The sequence below is a fragment of the Chelonus insularis genome, unplaced genomic scaffold (assembly GCF_013357705.1).
Source record: "Chelonus insularis isolate UGA/USDA-ARS -01 unplaced genomic scaffold, ASM1335770v1 contig_135_pilon, whole genome shotgun sequence".
In the NCBI taxonomy this organism is placed as follows: Eukaryota; Metazoa; Arthropoda; class Insecta; order Hymenoptera; family Braconidae; genus Chelonus; species Chelonus insularis.
In genome coordinates this window covers 1,465,127-1,482,584 of record NW_023276376.1, presented here as the reverse complement: position 1 = coordinate 1,482,584, position 17,458 = coordinate 1,465,127, and the positions used below count along the sequence as shown (strand labels likewise).

At 30.5% G+C, this 17,458-nt stretch overlaps 7 protein-coding genes across 14 annotated transcripts; 5 read left to right on the top strand and 2 right to left on the bottom strand.

The window, feature by feature from the left end:
- Window positions 1-930: 930 nt before the first annotated feature.
- Window positions 931-3,068, top strand: pelo (protein pelota). Of its 2 annotated transcripts, none has more exons than XM_035095528.1 (6): window positions 931-1,219; window positions 1,369-1,479; window positions 1,573-1,816; window positions 1,892-2,562; window positions 2,643-2,749; window positions 2,847-3,068. In XM_035095528.1, the coding sequence occupies exons 2-6, from the start codon at window positions 1,439-1,441 to the stop codon at window positions 2,945-2,947; spliced, it is 1,164 nt and encodes a 387-aa protein (XP_034951419.1). In that variant the 5' UTR covers window positions 931-1,219; window positions 1,369-1,438; the 3' UTR covers window positions 2,948-3,068. The 2 variants fall into 2 exon arrangements, with proteins under 2 accessions (XP_034951419.1, XP_034951418.1); XM_035095527.1 differs by having other exon boundaries at window positions 931-1,272.
- A 131-nt stretch (window positions 3,069-3,199) lies between these two features.
- LOC118074439 (uncharacterized) lies at window positions 3,200-5,199 on the bottom strand. The gene is made up of 3 exons (XM_035095650.1): window positions 5,190-5,199; window positions 3,814-4,043; window positions 3,200-3,713 (listed from the first exon to the last, which is right to left on the bottom strand). The coding sequence occupies exons 1-3, from the start codon at window positions 5,197-5,199 to the stop codon at window positions 3,267-3,269; spliced, it is 687 nt and encodes a 228-aa protein (XP_034951541.1). The 3' UTR covers window positions 3,200-3,266.
- Dus1 (Dihydrouridine synthase 1) lies at window positions 4,438-10,425 on the top strand. 5 transcript variants are annotated; one of them, XM_035095438.1, is made up of 7 exons: window positions 4,438-4,611; window positions 4,785-4,828; window positions 8,284-8,876; window positions 9,263-9,511; window positions 9,585-9,834; window positions 9,898-10,053; window positions 10,132-10,425. In XM_035095438.1, exons 3-7 carry the CDS (start codon window positions 8,287-8,289, stop codon window positions 10,288-10,290), a joined length of 1,404 nt encoding a protein of 467 aa, XP_034951329.1. In that variant the 5' UTR covers window positions 4,438-4,611; window positions 4,785-4,828; window positions 8,284-8,286; the 3' UTR covers window positions 10,291-10,425. The 5 variants fall into 5 exon arrangements, with proteins under 5 accessions (XP_034951329.1, XP_034951328.1, XP_034951327.1 ...); XM_035095437.1 differs by having other exon boundaries at window positions 4,719-4,828; XM_035095436.1 differs by lacking the exon at window positions 4,785-4,828.
- Window positions 4,862-7,089, top strand: LOC118074318 (uncharacterized). Its single transcript, XM_035095432.1, has one exon. It carries the CDS (start codon window positions 5,329-5,331, stop codon window positions 7,057-7,059), a length of 1,731 nt encoding a protein of 576 aa, XP_034951323.1. The 5' UTR covers window positions 4,862-5,328; the 3' UTR covers window positions 7,060-7,089.
- On the bottom strand, window positions 10,087-12,343 carry Cox10 (Cytochrome c oxidase assembly factor 10). 2 transcript variants are annotated; one of them, XM_035095442.1, is made up of 6 exons: window positions 12,148-12,343; window positions 11,941-12,065; window positions 11,617-11,872; window positions 11,169-11,540; window positions 10,791-11,108; window positions 10,087-10,676 (listed from the first exon to the last, which is right to left on the bottom strand). In XM_035095442.1, exons 2-6 carry the CDS (start codon window positions 12,013-12,015, stop codon window positions 10,459-10,461), a joined length of 1,239 nt encoding a protein of 412 aa, XP_034951333.1. In that variant the 5' UTR covers window positions 12,016-12,065; window positions 12,148-12,343; the 3' UTR covers window positions 10,087-10,458. The 2 variants fall into 2 exon arrangements, with proteins under 2 accessions (XP_034951333.1, XP_034951332.1); XM_035095441.1 differs by having other exon boundaries at window positions 11,941-12,051; window positions 12,148-12,342.
- A 59-nt stretch (window positions 12,344-12,402) lies between these two features.
- On the top strand, window positions 12,403-17,340 carry Hyccin (PI4KA lipid kinase complex subunit hyccin). 2 transcript variants are annotated; one of them, XM_035095434.1, is made up of 7 exons: window positions 12,403-12,930; window positions 13,008-13,256; window positions 13,435-13,569; window positions 13,813-14,156; window positions 14,238-14,632; window positions 15,569-15,844; window positions 15,956-17,340. In XM_035095434.1, exons 2-7 carry the CDS (start codon window positions 13,107-13,109, stop codon window positions 16,075-16,077), a joined length of 1,422 nt encoding a protein of 473 aa, XP_034951325.1. In that variant the 5' UTR covers window positions 12,403-12,930; window positions 13,008-13,106; the 3' UTR covers window positions 16,078-17,340. The 2 variants fall into 2 exon arrangements, with proteins under 2 accessions (XP_034951325.1, XP_034951324.1); XM_035095433.1 differs by having other exon boundaries at window positions 15,569-17,340.
- Window positions 14,642-15,553, top strand: LOC118074322 (uncharacterized). The gene has a single exon (XM_035095443.1). It carries the CDS (start codon window positions 14,725-14,727, stop codon window positions 15,241-15,243), a length of 519 nt encoding a protein of 172 aa, XP_034951334.1. The 5' UTR covers window positions 14,642-14,724; the 3' UTR covers window positions 15,244-15,553.
- Window positions 17,341-17,458: the final 118 nt, after the last annotated feature.

The following is a 17,458-nucleotide window of genomic DNA, read 5'->3' as shown; positions in this document are numbered from 1 at the left end:
CAGGTGAATAAGTGTTTTTTCTGTTAAAAACTTCTTATTTGATAAAATTACAGCACTTCTTGCTTGAACATCTTTTAGTAATTTGAAATCGATTCTTTTATATTTATCATAAGGAATGATAATTGTTTGTGGATGTACAGGAGAACTGTATAATGATTCAGTCTAAAAATAAAATGAAAATATTATCAATTCTATGTATGGTAATATTTCTTTAATCTTATTATAATTCTATTTAATGATCAAAACGTACCATTATATCAGCTAGACGTGTCTTACGTTCAGAATCTGATTCGTACAATAATTTGATATTATAAGTCATAATTACAGACCAATGATATGCAAAGATTATTGAAATCATTCCAGCATTTTTCTTAATAGAGAAGTACATTTTATTCAGTATGAATACAACAAGTAATTGATATGATTACGTCAGTTTACCTTTAATCATTTTCATGTTGATAATATATTTATTAATGCAATTAAATTATGAATAAATTTCTATAAAATATGTAATTTACTGGAAATCTGAAGCATGTAATTTATTTTATTGAGTGCATTGTTGATCTTTTATCTTGAAAACATTATTTATTAATGCAGATCCTGGAAATAAAATAATTTTTATTTTCTGGATTATGAAATTCATACGAAATCGATATTAAATAATAATTTTATAAAAAATAAATGAGTATGAATCGTTGAACAACTTTTAATTCGAACAATTTTATAAGGATGTTTTTAATTTATTTACTTTCAGAAACATTTCGAATTAAATTATATTAAAAGTAGGTGATGAAATTGAGATCGATGCACATGTTCGTAGTCATATGTATCCGCATACAGAACGAAAATTATTTTGAAAATTATACACTAACGCCATCTTTTTTAATAACATTATTGGTGGTTTCTTCAGTCGATAAAAATACCATTGATTTCTCCATATTTGTCGATGCATAAAAAAATTTCGATGAGAAAAAATAAAAAGAAAGAAACGTGTAAATAAGTAGCATAAGCGATTGCCAAGTTTTTTAAAATTACAACACGTTTTGTGCTGTCAAAAATAATTATACATGAATAGTTGTGAATTTTAATTTATAAGTATACGTAATGTCTATTATCAACATAAATAACCTAAATTGATTATTAAGTGAGTGATGAAACAATTATTTCAACTGCTTTAATACGATTGAATGAGTTCACACTAGTGTATATAATAATTTGGGTAATTTATCAATGTTATGAATTAAATCATCATCAAAAATTAGTTCAATAAAGGTTTGCCATATGCATAGCCATATTTTTATTTGTTTCTCATAGAAACCATTAATAACTAATTTTATGAAATTTGATTTACAATAATATTAATTTCAGATATTTTTATATAAAATGAGTCGCTGACATTATTGATTTTGTAATATTAGATACAAAAAATTACTTCGAGATGAAGCTCATAGGAAAAAATATTGACAGAGACGGTGGAGGGTATGTAAATGAAATTTAATAAAGAAATGTATGGAAAGGATAAATTTCATTCAATACAATATATATACTGAATATGAATAATTAAATTTCTAGGTCTGTTACACTCATACCTGAAAATGCAGAAGATATGTGGCATTCCTATAATCTGATAGCAGAAGGCGATTGCGTTTCAGGATCCACAATCAGAAAGGTTCAGACTGAAAGTTCAACAGGTAGTACGAGTAGTGCGAGAGTAAGAACCACTCTAACGATTTCTGTCGAAAATATTGACTTTGATACACAAGCATGTGTTCTAAGGTTAAAAGGTAGAAATATTGTTGAAAACCAGTATGTCAAGGTAAAATTTACATTTGAATCTTGTAACTTTGAGATATTGAATAAAACAATATGGTTTTGTACTGTATAATTACAGATGGGAGCTTACCATACTTTGGACATTGAACAGAATAGAAAATTTACTTTGAAAAAAAGTAAATGGGATTCAATATCTTTAGAAAGAATAGATACAGCTTGTGATCCTACTCAACATGCTGATGTAGCAGCAATAGTAATGCAAGAAGGTATCGCTTATATCTGTTTGATTACTGCGAATATGACTATTGTTCGTGCCAAAATAGATCAAGTAATTCCTAGAAAAAGGAAAGGTATGGTGTCGCAACATGAGAAAGGATTAAATAAATTTTACGAGAACGTATTTCAAGCATTAATGCGACATATCAATTTTGATATTGTAAAATGTGTCATTATTGCCAGTCCCGGTTTTGTAAAGGATCAATTTTTTGAGTATATGATACAACAAGCAGTCAAAACAGACAATAAATTATTGATAGAGAATAAAAGCAAATTTATGTTGGTACACTCAAGCTCAGGCTTCAAGCATTCGTTGAAAGAAGTGTTAGCTGATCCAGCTGTTGTTGCAAGAATATCTGATACCAAAGCCGCAGGTGAAGTAAAAATTCTTGAGCAATTCTATTCTATGCTACAGAATGATCCAGCACGAGCATTTTATGGCAAAAAGCATGTTTCAAAAGCTGCTGCTGCACAAGCTGTTGAAACTTTATTGATATCAGATAAACTGTTCAGGTATTTAGATTTTTACTTTTTTTATTATGTCTTGTTGTAAAAGCCAGACTTATTGTTATATAAAATTTCTACTTTTTTAGATGTCAAGATGTCTTACAACGAAAAGAATACGTCGAGTTAGTTGAAAGTGTTAAAGATGCTAATGGAGATGTGAAAATATTTTCAAGCATGCACGTTTCTGGTGAACGTAAGATCGTTTTTTTAGAATATTTAATGATAAGATAACATGCTATAATGTTGAAGTGATTATTTAAACTAATTTTTAAATTTATTTATTTTTCAAGAACTCGATCAGCTCACAGGTGTGGCTGCAATATTACGTTTTCCAATGCCAGAGCTAGAAGATGAGGACAGTGACAGTAGTAAATCCGAAACAGATGATTGATGTTAGTTAATATTTTTATTACAGTATCTGATAATCAAAAATTGTCCTTAAATGTATATGTATATTTATATTTATACAAATCGAATATTATATCTTGTTAATATACAAATTTTATTATTAATTTTTTTAGATATTATTCTTATCATATTATCCTCCAAGTTTTTATATTGTTGAAGTTTTCAATATAATGTAATTATAATGAATGATATTACTTTGATTGTAATTATGAAATGTATTGATATAATTTTTGAACAATACTGAATTTAAATATTACAATAAATTAGTATAAATTAAAATATTAATTAACGGCAATTTGACGTTATTGAGATTTCAACATAGTTAGAGGTAGTGAAGTACATCGTGTAAGGTTTGAATATGTTGGAGCCTTATTAAACATCCATTTAACCAATGTTGTATTGTTAGTAATCATTGCGGCTTTCAAATATTCTTGATACCAATCATTTGTGAAATCTATATAACATCCATACTTTTGTAATAACTCTAGACAAACTTTTGTTGATGACGATTCATTTGGATTTTTTAAAGATGCATGAATAATTATACAAAGAGCTGTTTCATTAGAACTGGTTTTCAACCACGGATCAGCACCTTTAGATAGCATAAAAGACATTAAATAAACATGTCTATGACTACAAACTCTGTGGAAAGCCGTTTTGCCATCAATTCCATGTCTAGTATTGATTAAGTATGGACAGTAAGTAATTATTTCGATACATTTGAAAGCGTTTTTCTTGATGTAACATCTCTGCAAAATGAATTAATTATATATACATTAAATACTGTATAAGAAAGTTATTAATTTTCATTCATCTTCTATTTAAACTCCTCATTTCGATGTTACATACTTCTGCAGCAGCATGTAATTCTCTAAGATATTTTAAGTGATTCATCATCACATGGGTTTTCATATCATCACTGATACGCTCATTTAAATAGTTTTGATCTTGTTCTGTCAATGATAATTCATTACTCGTTAAGGACAAATCATTATTGGTTTCATAATTTTGATCAAAATGATGGTTTTCAGGAATCAGGGAAATTACATTCGTTTTAATCATTTTACGTTTAAATAATCCTGTAAGTTAATAAGTAAAATTTTCAAGTAATAGGTTTTATAATGCACAGAAATGTAATAAATTAATTTATACTTTTTATGTACAAAAACAACATCATTTTACACGTTAAAATAATAAAAATAAACCAACTTGTTATAAATACTATATTTATATTTTCTAAAAATTCAAACATGTTAACATATGTATTTATGTATTACTTTATGTTTTTTTTAAAAAATGGATATTATTACAACAAAGCATGAAATTTGTAAGAAGTTTTCAATAATTATCAAACTTCAAATTGAATCCTTTCCAGTACAATAACATTTATTGCCATCTACTGTTGGTCATTGTTTTGTTTATGACAAAAAGAGAGCGCTACTGACTACAGTGACATCATAGTATAACCTGTTATGCACATACAGCTGAGTGTGTTTACTTTTGAGTTAAATGATAAAAAATAGTGTTGATAGTCAATTAATTTGTATTATAAATTTTTGTTAATAATATAAAATTTTTTATTATTAAAAACGAAGAATTGATTCAAGTAATTAGGATTTTACATATATAATAAATAAATAAATATTAGTAAGTATCTCCAATATCTGCTTCAAAGTAATTTACGCTTTTGTTAAATTAATTATAATTGATCATGATCGACTATTTAATCCTAGATGTAAATTTTTTTACAATAGCATATTATTGATAATAGTCATAACTCTATGTGGGAAAATCTATAAATTCCAACCATATGTTTGTAGTAGGGACTCAATGACAAGGATGTCAACCACAGCTTGAATCTTTGGTGAGAATCTAGCATGTGCTTTGAAGACTACCGCACAATATTGATTGTTTTAACCTAAAAAGCTTGACAGTATTTTCCAACAATATATAATCATGCATTAGCATTAATTCCTATGTTTTTGCGGCGACTAAACCACTTTGTCAATTATTAATTAAGTTTACATTACAAGATTATTACATTATAGTCATTAACATGATTTGTATCAAGACACATACATTCCAAACATTCCGACATCAAAGACACCAAAAGTTTCCATGCCATTATCGATTGTTATCGTGCGCAGGGGCATGCGTGTCCTATATTCACGAGCATATAACTTTATCAGTTGTCTGCTTGGTGTTGGCATTAATAGTTGCTTTACCTTTACCCATTCTGTGACCGCAATGATTTTATTTTCCACTAATTATCGGGATATAGACAATTTCTACAGGACGAAGACCTCCTCGTGCGAGTCACGAGGTTGTCCCGTCATTCATCACACTGTGACACTTTAACTCGTGATGTTAAATAGATCATCAGGAATAGCGCGCTGTTGCTCGTTGCAAGCCACCTTCGGGCCGCCGGAACAAAGGCGGACAAGGCGACTGCACGGCCTACAGTTGCCGTTGCATCCTCAACAAGTGGCTGGCTGGATTGTCCTGGTTGGCTTAGCTACCAGTACATTTCTTCTTGTTGTGCCATACCTTGGTTCACCTCTTCGCCAACCTGTCACATGTGTTCTTATTGGTATTCTCATTACTCACATTATTGCTCATCTTACTGCTCTCCTCCTCGATCCGGCTGATCCTCAGGTGCGAGAGCAACCAAGCAATATAGTGATACCAGAGTTTGATCGAACAAAGCACCTCCACGTTATTGAAAATGGTCGTTGCCACCTTTGTAATATAACAATAAGTGGGAAAAAAACAAAACATTGTTCAGTTTGCAACAAGTGTGTTAGAAACTTTGATCATCACTGTATGTGGCTTAACAATTGCATTGGAGGAAGAAACTATTTTGCTTTTTTAATTTGTGTAATTTCTGCTATTATTGGGGCTTTAAGTGTTGTTGTATTAACAATAGCTGAAGTTACAACAGCTCTAGAAAGTCGACACTGGAACGTTACCATGGACAACACCACACTACCTCTCTTGCCATTGCAAGGAGGTACAAGTTCTTTGGTGATCATTTCTGTGATTGGAATTTTATCAGCTATTGCTGCTATTTTATTAATACATCTTTGCTTTTTTCATGGCTATATTGCATGTCTTGGACTTACTACCTATGAATATGTGAGGAACAAACGAGAGAAAAATGCTGTAAATAATGCTCTTCAACAGCATACTGTCAATGAATCTTCTTTCTGTGTGGAGCCTAATCGGTATCATTTTTGTAAATCTGTTGTTCCGACAGAAAATAACCCTCCAGATTCTAATCAAGTATTCATATGCTCAACTCATACTCAGTTAAATACAGTTAATAATTCAATTGCAAGAGATAAAAAAAATTTTCATTTATATTTCACTTATGAAACTCATAATGATGCAACGTCCATTGAGTTATCATCTCGATCTCTCTCAAATGAACAGCGACAAACTATTGGACAACCAGTCCAAGATTTAAAACCATCAACACCATCACCAGTGTCTTGTTGTTTCACTATTATGAATCATCACTCTTGGTCAGAAAAAAGCAAGCAAAAAAAATCTCGAGCTCATCATTCAGACTCTGATGAGAAGCTTATGACTAGATGCACCACGGTAAGACGTATTCAAACTTTTTTACGAACGAGACTGAGAAAAAATTCAAGACTACGAGATATTGAGACGACTAAAACTCGAAAAAATCGTATAACCCCATTAACAAGTCCTGGAATAGCTGATAATAGTTTAGAAATTCAAGAGATAGCAATGACTCCGAAAGAAGACATTGAACCAATACAATTAAGTCTTCAAAGACCTCCAGTAAGACTCCCGCCTCTCAATCTTCCGTCCAGACAGCGATCAGAATCATTGAAAGCTTGTGAAAAATCACCAGAGATTGTTTTTACATTGCCTGTTAATAAAAGAAGTCAACAACTAAGAGTACGCCGTCCTTCATTTCATCGCAGAGCTAGATTTAAGATTGGCTCACATATGACGCAGCCTGCTCAATTATCACCAATACCAGAATCAGAATTATCTAAACCTGCATCACCACGATCATCACCGCATTTCAAACATTTCTCTTTTCCACCTACAACTGTGGAATAGTTAAGAGACTTGACACACAAGAGTGATAATTGAAGTTTAGATAAATTTTACAATAGTGCATTTACTTGAAATTTTCCAATTTATCATTAATAATAATGTATAATAAGTATACATAAGATGAGATAATTTCTAATAGCAATCAATCAACGAATAGGAAATTATTTCTATCCGTCCTCTGCTCAATTCTGCAATAGTATAGATGGTTTTGTATTCACTAGTATTTAAAGGTACTCATTTTTTAAAATAATTTTTCAAGAAGTCAATTACGCTTTTATTATCGATAATAATATTAGTAACGAATCAATTACGTGAAAAAAAATTATTTTATAATTTATAAAACATACATTAAGGCCATTTACATTAACAATTGAAAGCTTGATGGAGTAAATGGTACCTGGCAGAGTCGGACACGACAAGGGAAGCCAACTGTAATTCTATAACTATTGGTGATAGTTCTTTTATTGTTGCGTGACAAAATAATACTTTGCGTGCAATGCTTGTATTGCATTAGCTCACGTTACTTGTTCTGTAACAATAGAAATCGGTTTTGAACGTTAAACGTTTGATATAGTTTACAAATTCAATAGGAAGTCATTGACTATTTTTTGATATTAATTTTTAAAATCATCCACCTAAGTAGTCATCAAGAAATAACTTTTATTACCATATTCAAATTTGTCTCACGTTTGAATGTGATTATTTTTACATTAACTCCAGAGTGTTCACATCAATAATAAAAATGATATAAATTTTTGATATGATAAGCTATTAATAGCTTTCTAAAAGTTATATATCAACTAAATAAAATGTTATGATGTCTTATGAAATAATATGAATTTATCACGCAGCGTCATTGAACTATATAAACATAAATTCATTTCATTATTTGAAAAAAATATTACTACAAATTCTCATAATAATAATAATCGTATTATTGATTTTTAAATAGACTTAATTTATGTTTGATGTTAAATGATAATTTATTTTTATATTTTTTATGATAAATTATCCTTTAAGAATCTAGAAATGCAATTTTTCAATAAATTTTCAATATTGTCATATAACATTTTACATATGTGTTACTGTTATTTTAGCTCTAATCTATTCTATTATAATACAATCATAATTAAGAAAAAAAGAATAATTATTTCAAATAACATTTAAACAAATTTTATTAATACATGACAAGTATTTAATTATTGATATGAATTAAAATGATTTTAGATTATGGCAGAATCCAAAAATAAATTCAACTTTTGGAGAGATGTTCTTGGTGCTCCACGTTATATAGTCGCCCCAATGGTTGATGCCAGTGAGCTTGCATGGAGATTATTATCACGGCGACATGGTGCTCAATTATGTTACACACCAATGCTGCACTCATCAGTGTTTTGTCGAGATCCAAAATACAGGAAGGAAGCTTTAGCAAGCACAGCTGAGGATCGACCATTAATTGTACAATTTTGTGGAAATGATCCGGATGTTTTATTAGAAGCAGCTTTACTCGCTGAACCTTTTTGTGATGCAATTGATATTAATATTGGTTGTCCTCAAGCTATTGCTAAACGTGGGCATTATGGAGCTTTTCTTCAAGACGATTGGGATCTATTAGAAAAGATAGTTAGCAAACTTAGTCAGAATTTGCGTATTCCAGTGACATGTAAACTTAGAGTATTTTCTGAAATTGAAAAGACTGTAAGGTATGCAAAAATGTTAGAGGCAGCTGGTGCTAGTCTATTAACTGTTCATGGACGTACGAGGGAACAAAAAGGTCCTTTGACAGGTCTAGCATCTTGGAAACATATAAAAGCTGTAAGGTAAAAATTTATTAAATCATTTGTAAAATGAAAAATGTATTTTTTTAAACACTTAATGTTTGATAAATATTTCATAGTTAACCTGTTTTATTTAATGATTCAATAACTTAACATAATAATGAAAAAAGTTATCTACTCGGAATCTTGAAAAAAAAATTAATAAAATAATACTAGTGCGTGACAATATAAATATTTTTCCACGACATGGATCAAAATAACTTTTTTCTATTGATTACATATTCAATTATGAAACTAATAAGTATGACTTCGTAAAACATTTAAACTTTATGGTAGATTTACGTTGTTTCAAACAAAATAAAAATATATTTTATTGTTATGGATTGAACGATCAAATATGATAATTCAACAATGATTATTTCTTACAGAGAAGCTGTACAAATACCCATTTTTGCTAATGGTAACATTCAATGTCTTCAAGATGCTGAACAATGTATAAAAGAAACTAATGCTCATGGAGTTATGTCAGCGGAAGGAAGTTTATACAATCCTTACATTTTTGAAGGCCGCAATCCGCCGAGTTGGGAACCAGCTGAAGAATATCTTGACCTAGTTGAACTCTATCCAGCTCCACCTTCGTACATCCGTGGACATCTCTTCAAAATATTCCAACATACGTATGTCTTTAGTTCATCATTGACTTGTTAAAATAGTTATTAAATATTCAGCATGCTTTTAACTAGAGTTTAGACTTTGTTTAGCAGAAAATGCTGAAGAACGAGCTAACCTTGCGAGAAATTCAACAATGGAATCATTTAGAGATGTAGTTGCAAAATTAAGAAATCGATATTTGCCTTATCATGAAGGTAAACTTATTTGGAACCCAGAAAATAGAAGTACGGATTATAATTTAGAGCTTCCACCATGGCTGTGTCAACCTTACGTTAGAGAATCACCTCAAGAGCATATTGATAAATTAGCTGCAAAAAAAATCGAACTAGTAAGGTTTTAATGAGTAAATTGTATTCAGAGCTGAAGATTTTAACATTTACTTTGTTTACAGGAAAATGCAACAAAACGAGAATTTCTTGATGAAGAAGGGAATAAAATATCTCGAAAAAGATTAAAAAAGTTGAGACGCATATCACGACGTCCTAATCGATCCATTCCATCAGTCAGAAGAACCTCAGACTTATGTAACTCTTGTCCAAATCCTCTGGTTTGTAAAAAAAAATTTTAACAAGAATCATCATTAATGGCAAGCTCTTTATATTAACTTTAAAAAAATTTTTCACAGGGCTCCAAGTGTGAATACAAGCTCTGCCGTCAGTGCTGTAGGAACAAGTGCTTTAATGAGAACCTAGATTGTACAGGTCATAGAAACTTAACAAAAACACGTCGACAAATGGCAATTCAATTTACCCTTAAAAGAAATGATGCAAAAAGTTTGACATGACAAAGGACTTGCTACAAAATATTTTAAATAAATATTATGTACATATGTATTAAAATCTTCCAACATTATTTAACTTGTATTTTATATACAAGACGCCTATAATTCGAATTTATAATAAATAATTATTATTTTACACATGTACACTTTATCACTGCAATATATAATTATCTAAGCATGTGGAGTAGCAAAGATTTGATATAAACTATCAAATCTGCTACCACCCTTTTCTATATCTTTATGGTTTAATTGTTCTAATGTATCTTTTTTTGTGCTCCAATGTTTCTTGCTACATAACATCATGATCATCAGTAAGGGTAGATGAATTAAAGAAAATCTGAATAGTTTTCGAGAATTCGCACTATCTGATTCTTTATAAAATCGCCAGGCTAAAAAAATAAGTTAAATAAAAATCATTATGATTGAACGATAATTTTCAAAAATTTTAAATTGTTATAAAAACATAGAAATTTATTTTACTTCACCATATCTATGAAACTTACCTAAATAAAGGAAGTATGTATTGAGTGGTGTAGATAAGATTGCAAACGACCAATTGGTAACATCTAAAATTGGCGCAAGATATGAGAGACCGGTAAGTACCGCTGTATATCTTAAAGCCGTCTTCCGGCACAAATCAGGATTAGTCACAGCCATCATTCGATAACCGGCACGTGAATAATCAGGTCTTAAATTCCACGATAAAGCGTTAAAATGAGGAAATTGCCAGGCATATAATATTCCAGACATTATCCAAGCTCCTGGTGCTAAAATGTCACCTGTACAAGCAGCCCAACCCATTAATGGTGGTATAGCTCCAACTGTAAAACAAAAATTAATTATACATAAAACTAGTCAGATTTATTTAGCTATTTTTTTACCTATAGATCCCACCCACGTATTGAGGATAGAAACTCTTTTCATTGGAGTATAAATAAGCGTATATAAAATAAGATTGGTAGCACCAAGAGCAGCAGTTAAGCCATTTACTTGAAAATTAAGTAAAGAAAGTCCTGCTATTCCAGATGCTGCTGCAAAAAGGATTGCATGTCCGGGAGTGAGGTAACCTCTTACTAAAACTCTATTTTTCGTTCTAGACATTTGAGCATCGAAAGGTACTTCAAAAAATTGATTAACAGAATTAGCTGTTGCTGATACTAGTCCTGTACCAACTGAACACATTATAAAAGTGTATGGATCGAAAACACCTGGTGCTATTACATAACCACCCATTGTTGTTATAACTACTAAAGCTGTAAACAAATTCTATTGTTATTTATGTCATTAATTTATTACATAGAGCTACTATATTGTAAAACATGTACATACAGGTTAAACGTATTTTTGATAGCATCAGACAGTACTTGTGAAGTTTGGAATAATCCAATTTTATATCCTTCCATTCTTCCTTTTTTCTTTTTGTAGTTTCAAGTGGAATCTCTGAAAAATTGATATTTGATAATACTGCTTCGGGTGGTGATAAAGCTGCGGGTTTTATCCTTAGATGAGATTTAGAATTAGGTGATGTGATCCATGGTTTCTCTTTTAATTTTGGTAATTCTTTTGGTGCTACTTTTGTTGAATACTGTAATAAAAATTATCTTTATAATAATTGCTTTAAATCAATTTAAAAATAAATAAATTAAAACTTACTGTTACAGCGATAAATTTTTGTAAAGAATATGATTTATATTTACAGAGTCTTAAAGGAGTCAAGATGAATATCATGATCAGTTTATAAATTGTTATTAATCAATTGTCATTCTGAAAACACATTACTTTAATGATATTTTAAGTTACATATTTATGACATAACGAGTCAAAAAGTAAAATCTGTTTTACAGCAATGTATAACCTCACCTTTGTAATGTTAAAAAAGGTTATTTTATGTTTGGAGCAATTAGTGACTTATATGCCATGATAATCCATAAGATTATTTATATAATTTAAATCTTTTATCACATAACTATAGATAACTCACAAAATTTTGAGCATGAGATATAAATAAATTTAGACACATGCGTTTTTATATTGCGTTCATATATCAAGTGACACATGTAAATAAACTTCGATCATAATAGATCTCAAAGTCGGCATTTTATTCGAATCTCATCTGGTAAAATTTCTTCAGAACCGTAATACACAGTGGAGTCTTTACATGAACATATGATTAAATCACGTGATCAAACTATACTCAATGATGTATATTTAAATAAAAATTTGAAATGCGCGCGCAATTCAAGGTGCAACAAATCACGATACATTCCTGAATTCAGCCGGATCGAAATTCTAAGAGAATGCATTTTAAAATAACAAATCATTAGATCGAAGAATTAAAATCAAAGTCTGTGATTGGATGTTAGGAAGTTCTGTAAAAGCCAATGAACGTGGCGTAATTGTTAAAGCAAAGATTAACACATGATACCTATCTTGTAAAGCTCTTGGACTTTAATTCGTGACACAACAGACACACACTTACTTTCCTGCTTGATTCGATTCATTCGTCCGTCAATAGACGATTTGTACGTAAGTCTTGTTGAAATTGATAGTCTCTTTATACTATTCTTTAGAATCATATGACAGTTGAGATGGAAAGCAATAAAAATATTGGTCATTTTGTGCATCAGTTTTCATAAAACTAAAGTAAGTAAATAACTCTAATTTTACTTTTTAATCCTTAAATTCCCAACTAATGCTTATGTACATATCTTGTTCTTCAGGTTTCAATCGTCTTCTTGATAATCTCCGTTGTATCTTAGCGGCATTTGGTATGGCGACAGATTAGTTTCATCGTGCTAACCTAATATCTGAATCTTATCATGACAGAAAGTTTAATAAACGAGTGGTTAGCTGACTATGCTGACATTTCATCCTTAGACTTGTCAACCTTTTCCGACACTCTATCACAGGATAATGAGATCGTCCGAGCACTTTATGTACTCCTTGAAGAACGGAGTAAATACAGTGAGGTATAATAAAATATTTTTTTAACGTCTAGAAGAAACGCCGGAAGTCTAAGAATACTTGGTATGAGATTCTCCAATTGAGTGATTCATTCAAATTGCTTACATCATTGTCTTATCTATATTTGTGTAATATTAGCTCATTTATTTATAAAATATTTAGTCTGTTTTTTATTCTTTACAGCTGGTAGATACTGTTTGTAACCAGTTATTCAATTTTTACCGTTCTCGGGAAAGCCAATTACAACGATTTACCCTGCAGTTCGTTCCTACTCTCGTCTTCATTTACCTCAATTCTGTAGCACATGGAGATATCAAGGTATACATACGCATTTATTTATAGCTTTTATTTCCTGAGTAATCAAAGCCTGAAAAATGTTTCATTGTGATGCGCAAATATAACAAATTAATACAATTGTCATTGCATAATTGAAGCTCTCAGTAAATTCATAGTTATCTGAAGAGTCTGTCACGTCAGCGTTAATTATACATAATACTACATTAGATTGATAGCTGAAAAATGGTAATTAAAATGCTAATATAATCAATATGATGTTTTCAGAATTGTCGCTCAGTTGAGACCTTGCTCATTGGTCTTTATAATCTAGAAGTAGTAGATCAGTCTGGTGAATCGAAAACTGTTTCATTCCGATTACCTTCTTTAGCTATGCTATCAATTTATCATGAACCTTCAAGTCTGGCACCAGCTTCTCTTACCGAAAGTGCAGTCCGACGTTTTGAAGAATGCAACTCTAAGCTTGTTAGTTGGGGTCCACTTCAACAAATTGAAACACTTAACGCTCAGAATAGGTTAAAAGTTATGACGGCACTTTTGTTTATTTATAACCAACATCTGAGTTATTTTAGCAAGTCTGCGCTGGAACAATTATGTAAAGTTGCCACTAAGTATGATATTTCATTTGACTATTCTTTATTATTTAATGTGGTATGTAGACAAATAAATAAATTATACATATTTATCTGCAGACTCGTGACACAAGGATTTACAAAACAAAGTCATCATCAAAGATCGTCATATGGTAGCGAATCGAGCTTTGTACCAAGACTTCTTCCACGTATACCCGTGACTAATCAATTTCTCTTGGAGTTATTGCACGGGATTTATTTCGCAATGTACAATGATTGTTGGTATGTTAGCTGCCAAGCAGTGGAAGATATTCACAACAGAGCATGCTATGATGCATATCCTGATGTAATGCTAGTAACCAATGCAATACGTAACTCATCTGGATCTGGACCTTCAGGACCTTTAGCTGATGGATCTATGAGTATCAGTGTAGCTTTGTCACCTGCCACTACAACTCCTACCATATCTAAATCAATGATTACCAACGCATCGTTTCGAACTAAAAAATTGCCAGGTAAATTGATAATTTTTTTTTACTTAGTTTTTTACTTTAGTTTTTAGTCATTGAATGTAATTAATAAGTGATGGAACTTAATCATAATTACGATGGCTTGGCTAAATGTCTCGTTAGACGACCTGGATGCTAATTTATTTGATGCGGAAGAAACAAAAAGTGTCGAAGAAAAACCACGACCTTCTCCAAGTGGAAGTAAACGTCGAGTGTGGCTACGAAAGCACGCACACCAGTCTCTAGATGATGATGATGTTGCTCAATTACGCAGTGGTTCTTCTTCAATTGATAACTCTCGTAGAGAAAGTTTAGCAAGCAGTCATGGATCTCCAAGTCGTATTTCACCGAAAAGATTACGTGATAAAAAACCAGATTCTCTAACAGATCAAGTTATTCGTCGGTCACGAAAAGATGATAGTGATTCATTACAAAATGAAAATCGCCTAAGTGCCGGTGCTAGATTATACCGAGTTCTTGAAGAACAAGCACTTGGCGAAGCTATTGTTGTGTCTATGGACACTTTATATGTAAATGGAATGAAAATGATTGACAGAGGCAAGCCCACGAGTCTCAGCAATACTGGCGCGCTAACAAGCCATTCACGGTACCAGTAAAACCTTGAGAGACCACATTGGCTTCTCTCTCATTTTTTCTCTCGTTGCACAAAAGTAAAGCTTTCAGCTACACCCTGCCGTACATCAAATATTTCTTTCAACACTCAACAAGGATGTGTGAATATTTATATACAAATGTATATTCAAGTATTAAGAGCATGAACTTCTCGATATAATTGATAAAACACTCAAATTATTTTATTTCAGCACGCTTTATATATAGGTTTAAAACAAATGGTCAAAGCTATAGTCACGCAATCGATTCTCACGAATCCACGTTAGTTTCATTGATTTATCATTTTTTAATTTGATTAATCTTTTTCAGATGATATTCCCATTGTGTCAAAAGAAGATCTTAATAGTGGTGAGCCCAAAGCAAATCTAGTATCAATAAGTGAAGAGCAAGATCCGAACGAACCAAATAGAGCTGGGTCAATGCGTCAAAGTAAAGACGGTTCAAAGAGCGGGTCAAAGATCACCAATTTCAGCTTGTCAAAGAAACCACGTGAGAAGGACATTAAAGTATCTAAGAATGGTTATGTAACGACAATAGACAAAGAAAAAAAATTGATAGGACAGTCGTCTAAAGACAATGTTAAAGGTAGTCGAGTAATATTAAATAATGAAAGTGAAATTGATGGTGTTAATGGTTGTACAGTTAAAAAAAAGAATGAAAATAATATGGGTAATGATACAGCAACGAATTATACAGATGGTGAACGACATTTGTCAACAGATAGTACGGATAATGTTGAGTTAGATACTCCGGTAAGTCTTCGGGTCCATAATGATCAAGATCAGCTTGTTTCATCTGTCCAGGTTAGTTCAGTTTAATGCATTACTAATAATGGAATCTTATCAAACGATCTCTATAGATGAAAAGAAAAACGAATAATCAATAATTTGAGAGTTTCTTAATGATGTCTAGCAAGGGACAATGGTTGATTAGTTTTCATGATCAACAATCACTGTTGGCAATAATCAATATAAAGTCTGTATCTAACGTTTAAGTTTACTTACTCATCTCCTAATGGTGCCTAACATTTAGATTATTATCATACATTAATCATACTATTGTTTTGATTCATCATCAATATTTAATAGTGTAAATTATGTAGACACTCATGTGTTGAAATCCCATAATTTTTTTTTGTATAATACATAATCAATTTATAATCACTGCCATCTGGAATAAATTTGTAAGATATTTTATGACGTACATTTCTGTATGAGTTATCAATCATTTTACATGACATATTTTCCAAAAACATACTTCAAGAATTAAAATCATGAACTTGAAAAAAATGTCATGCTAATATCATATTATATTGATCATCTTTGTTAGTTTATTGAGTATATACTACGTCTAAGAGACGTTAATAATAGAGCATCTTATTAGCTCTTTAATGAATTAAGTGTATGTATGTAAAGTATGTTATATTGAAACAAATGTTTTATGCTCTATCCAATTGTATATTTTGTTTTTAATAGATTATCGCTATCAAAAATGAACTTTAGCAAGTAAACTATAAAATTGTTGGCTTTGTCTAGAAAATAATGAATATATTGACTTGCAAGTTTATGTAATTTTTTTGAGGGTACAATATTTTTCTTGATTTGCTTGTTCACTAATAAAAATTGATTCTATACGAAGAAAAAAATTATCACCACCAGTCAATTGCAGTACTTTATAAATTAGTGTATATAAATAGTAATTATTATATTTTATTTTATTTAGATCTATTCTAATAAGAAAAAAAAACTATTTGTACTTATCTGTTAATTAAGACATTTCAATTTGTTAATAATATTGCTCAGTAATTTGCGGATTCTCGAAATCATTCCACTTAATTTTTTTAATTCAATATAATTGTTAAAGTATTTATTTTATTCATATTATCGTTGAAGTTAAATCAATTAGTTAAAATGTGTTTATGTAAATTTATTTGCAAACAATTATTACTACTAAATGAAAAATAACATAAACAATGTCTAGAAATAGAGATGATTTAAAAATATTACTCGAAAGTATGTTACAATGAACTCGTACAATATAGCAATCTGAAGACGATAAAATAAATAATCAATGATATTCTTGTTCTAAACAGTTTTTTTCATATATATATATAACGAGTACAAATATGGAATGATAATAAGAAACATGCCCTGTTTTTAAAAAATAAAATCTTTTACAAAATTGATTCATTTATATCTT

What these genes read in the sequence shown, in the direction of transcription:
- pelo (XM_035095528.1), top strand. Translation starts at nt 1,439, where the DNA reads ATGAAGCTCATAGGAAAAAATATTGACAGAGACGGTGGAGG. An exon ending in ATTGACAGAGACGGTGGAGG is followed by an intron (nt 1,480 to 1,572) that starts GTATGTAAATGA and finishes TTAAATTTCTAG; the next exon opens with GTCTGTTACACTCATACCTG. An exon ending in CATGCACGTTTCTGGTGAAC is followed by an intron (nt 2,750 to 2,846) that starts GTAAGATCGTTT and finishes TTATTTTTCAAG; the next exon opens with AACTCGATCAGCTCACAGGT.
- LOC118074439 (XM_035095650.1), bottom strand. An exon ending in AATTACATGCTGCTGCAGAA is followed by an intron (nt 3,714 to 3,813) that starts GTATGTAACATC and finishes TTCATTTTGCAG; the next exon opens with AGATGTTACATCAAGAAAAA.
- LOC118074318 (XM_035095432.1), top strand. Translation starts at nt 5,329, where the DNA reads ATGTTAAATAGATCATCAGGAATAGCGCGCTGTTGCTCGTTGCAAGCC.
- Dus1 (XM_035095436.1), top strand. Translation starts at nt 8,287, where the DNA reads ATGGCAGAATCCAAAAATAAATTCAACTTTTGGAGAGATGTTCTTGGT. An exon ending in CTGCAAAAAAAATCGAACTA is followed by an intron (nt 9,835 to 9,897) that starts GTAAGGTTTTAA and finishes CTTTGTTTACAG; the next exon opens with GAAAATGCAACAAAACGAGA. An exon ending in ACTCTTGTCCAAATCCTCTG is followed by an intron (nt 10,054 to 10,131) that starts GTTTGTAAAAAA and finishes AATTTTTCACAG; the next exon opens with GGCTCCAAGTGTGAATACAA.
- Cox10 (XM_035095442.1), bottom strand. Translation starts at nt 12,015, where the DNA reads ATGATATTCATCTTGACTCCTTTAAGACTCTGTAAATATAAATCATAT. An exon ending in AAAAATTTATCGCTGTAACA is followed by an intron (nt 11,873 to 11,940) that starts GTAAGTTTTAAT and finishes TTTTTATTACAG; the next exon opens with TATTCAACAAAAGTAGCACC. An exon ending in ATCAAAAATACGTTTAACCT is followed by an intron (nt 11,541 to 11,616) that starts GTATGTACATGT and finishes ATTTGTTTACAG; the next exon opens with CTTTAGTAGTTATAACAACA.
- Hyccin (XM_035095433.1), top strand. Translation starts at nt 13,107, where the DNA reads ATGACAGAAAGTTTAATAAACGAGTGGTTAGCTGACTATGCTGACATT. An exon ending in TTATGTAAAGTTGCCACTAA is followed by an intron (nt 14,157 to 14,237) that starts GTATGATATTTC and finishes ATTTATCTGCAG; the next exon opens with ACTCGTGACACAAGGATTTA. An exon ending in TCGAACTAAAAAATTGCCAG is followed by an intron (nt 14,633 to 15,568) that starts GTAAATTGATAA and finishes AATCTTTTTCAG; the next exon opens with ATGATATTCCCATTGTGTCA.
- LOC118074322 (XM_035095443.1), top strand. Translation starts at nt 14,725, where the DNA reads ATGGCTTGGCTAAATGTCTCGTTAGACGACCTGGATGCTAATTTATTT.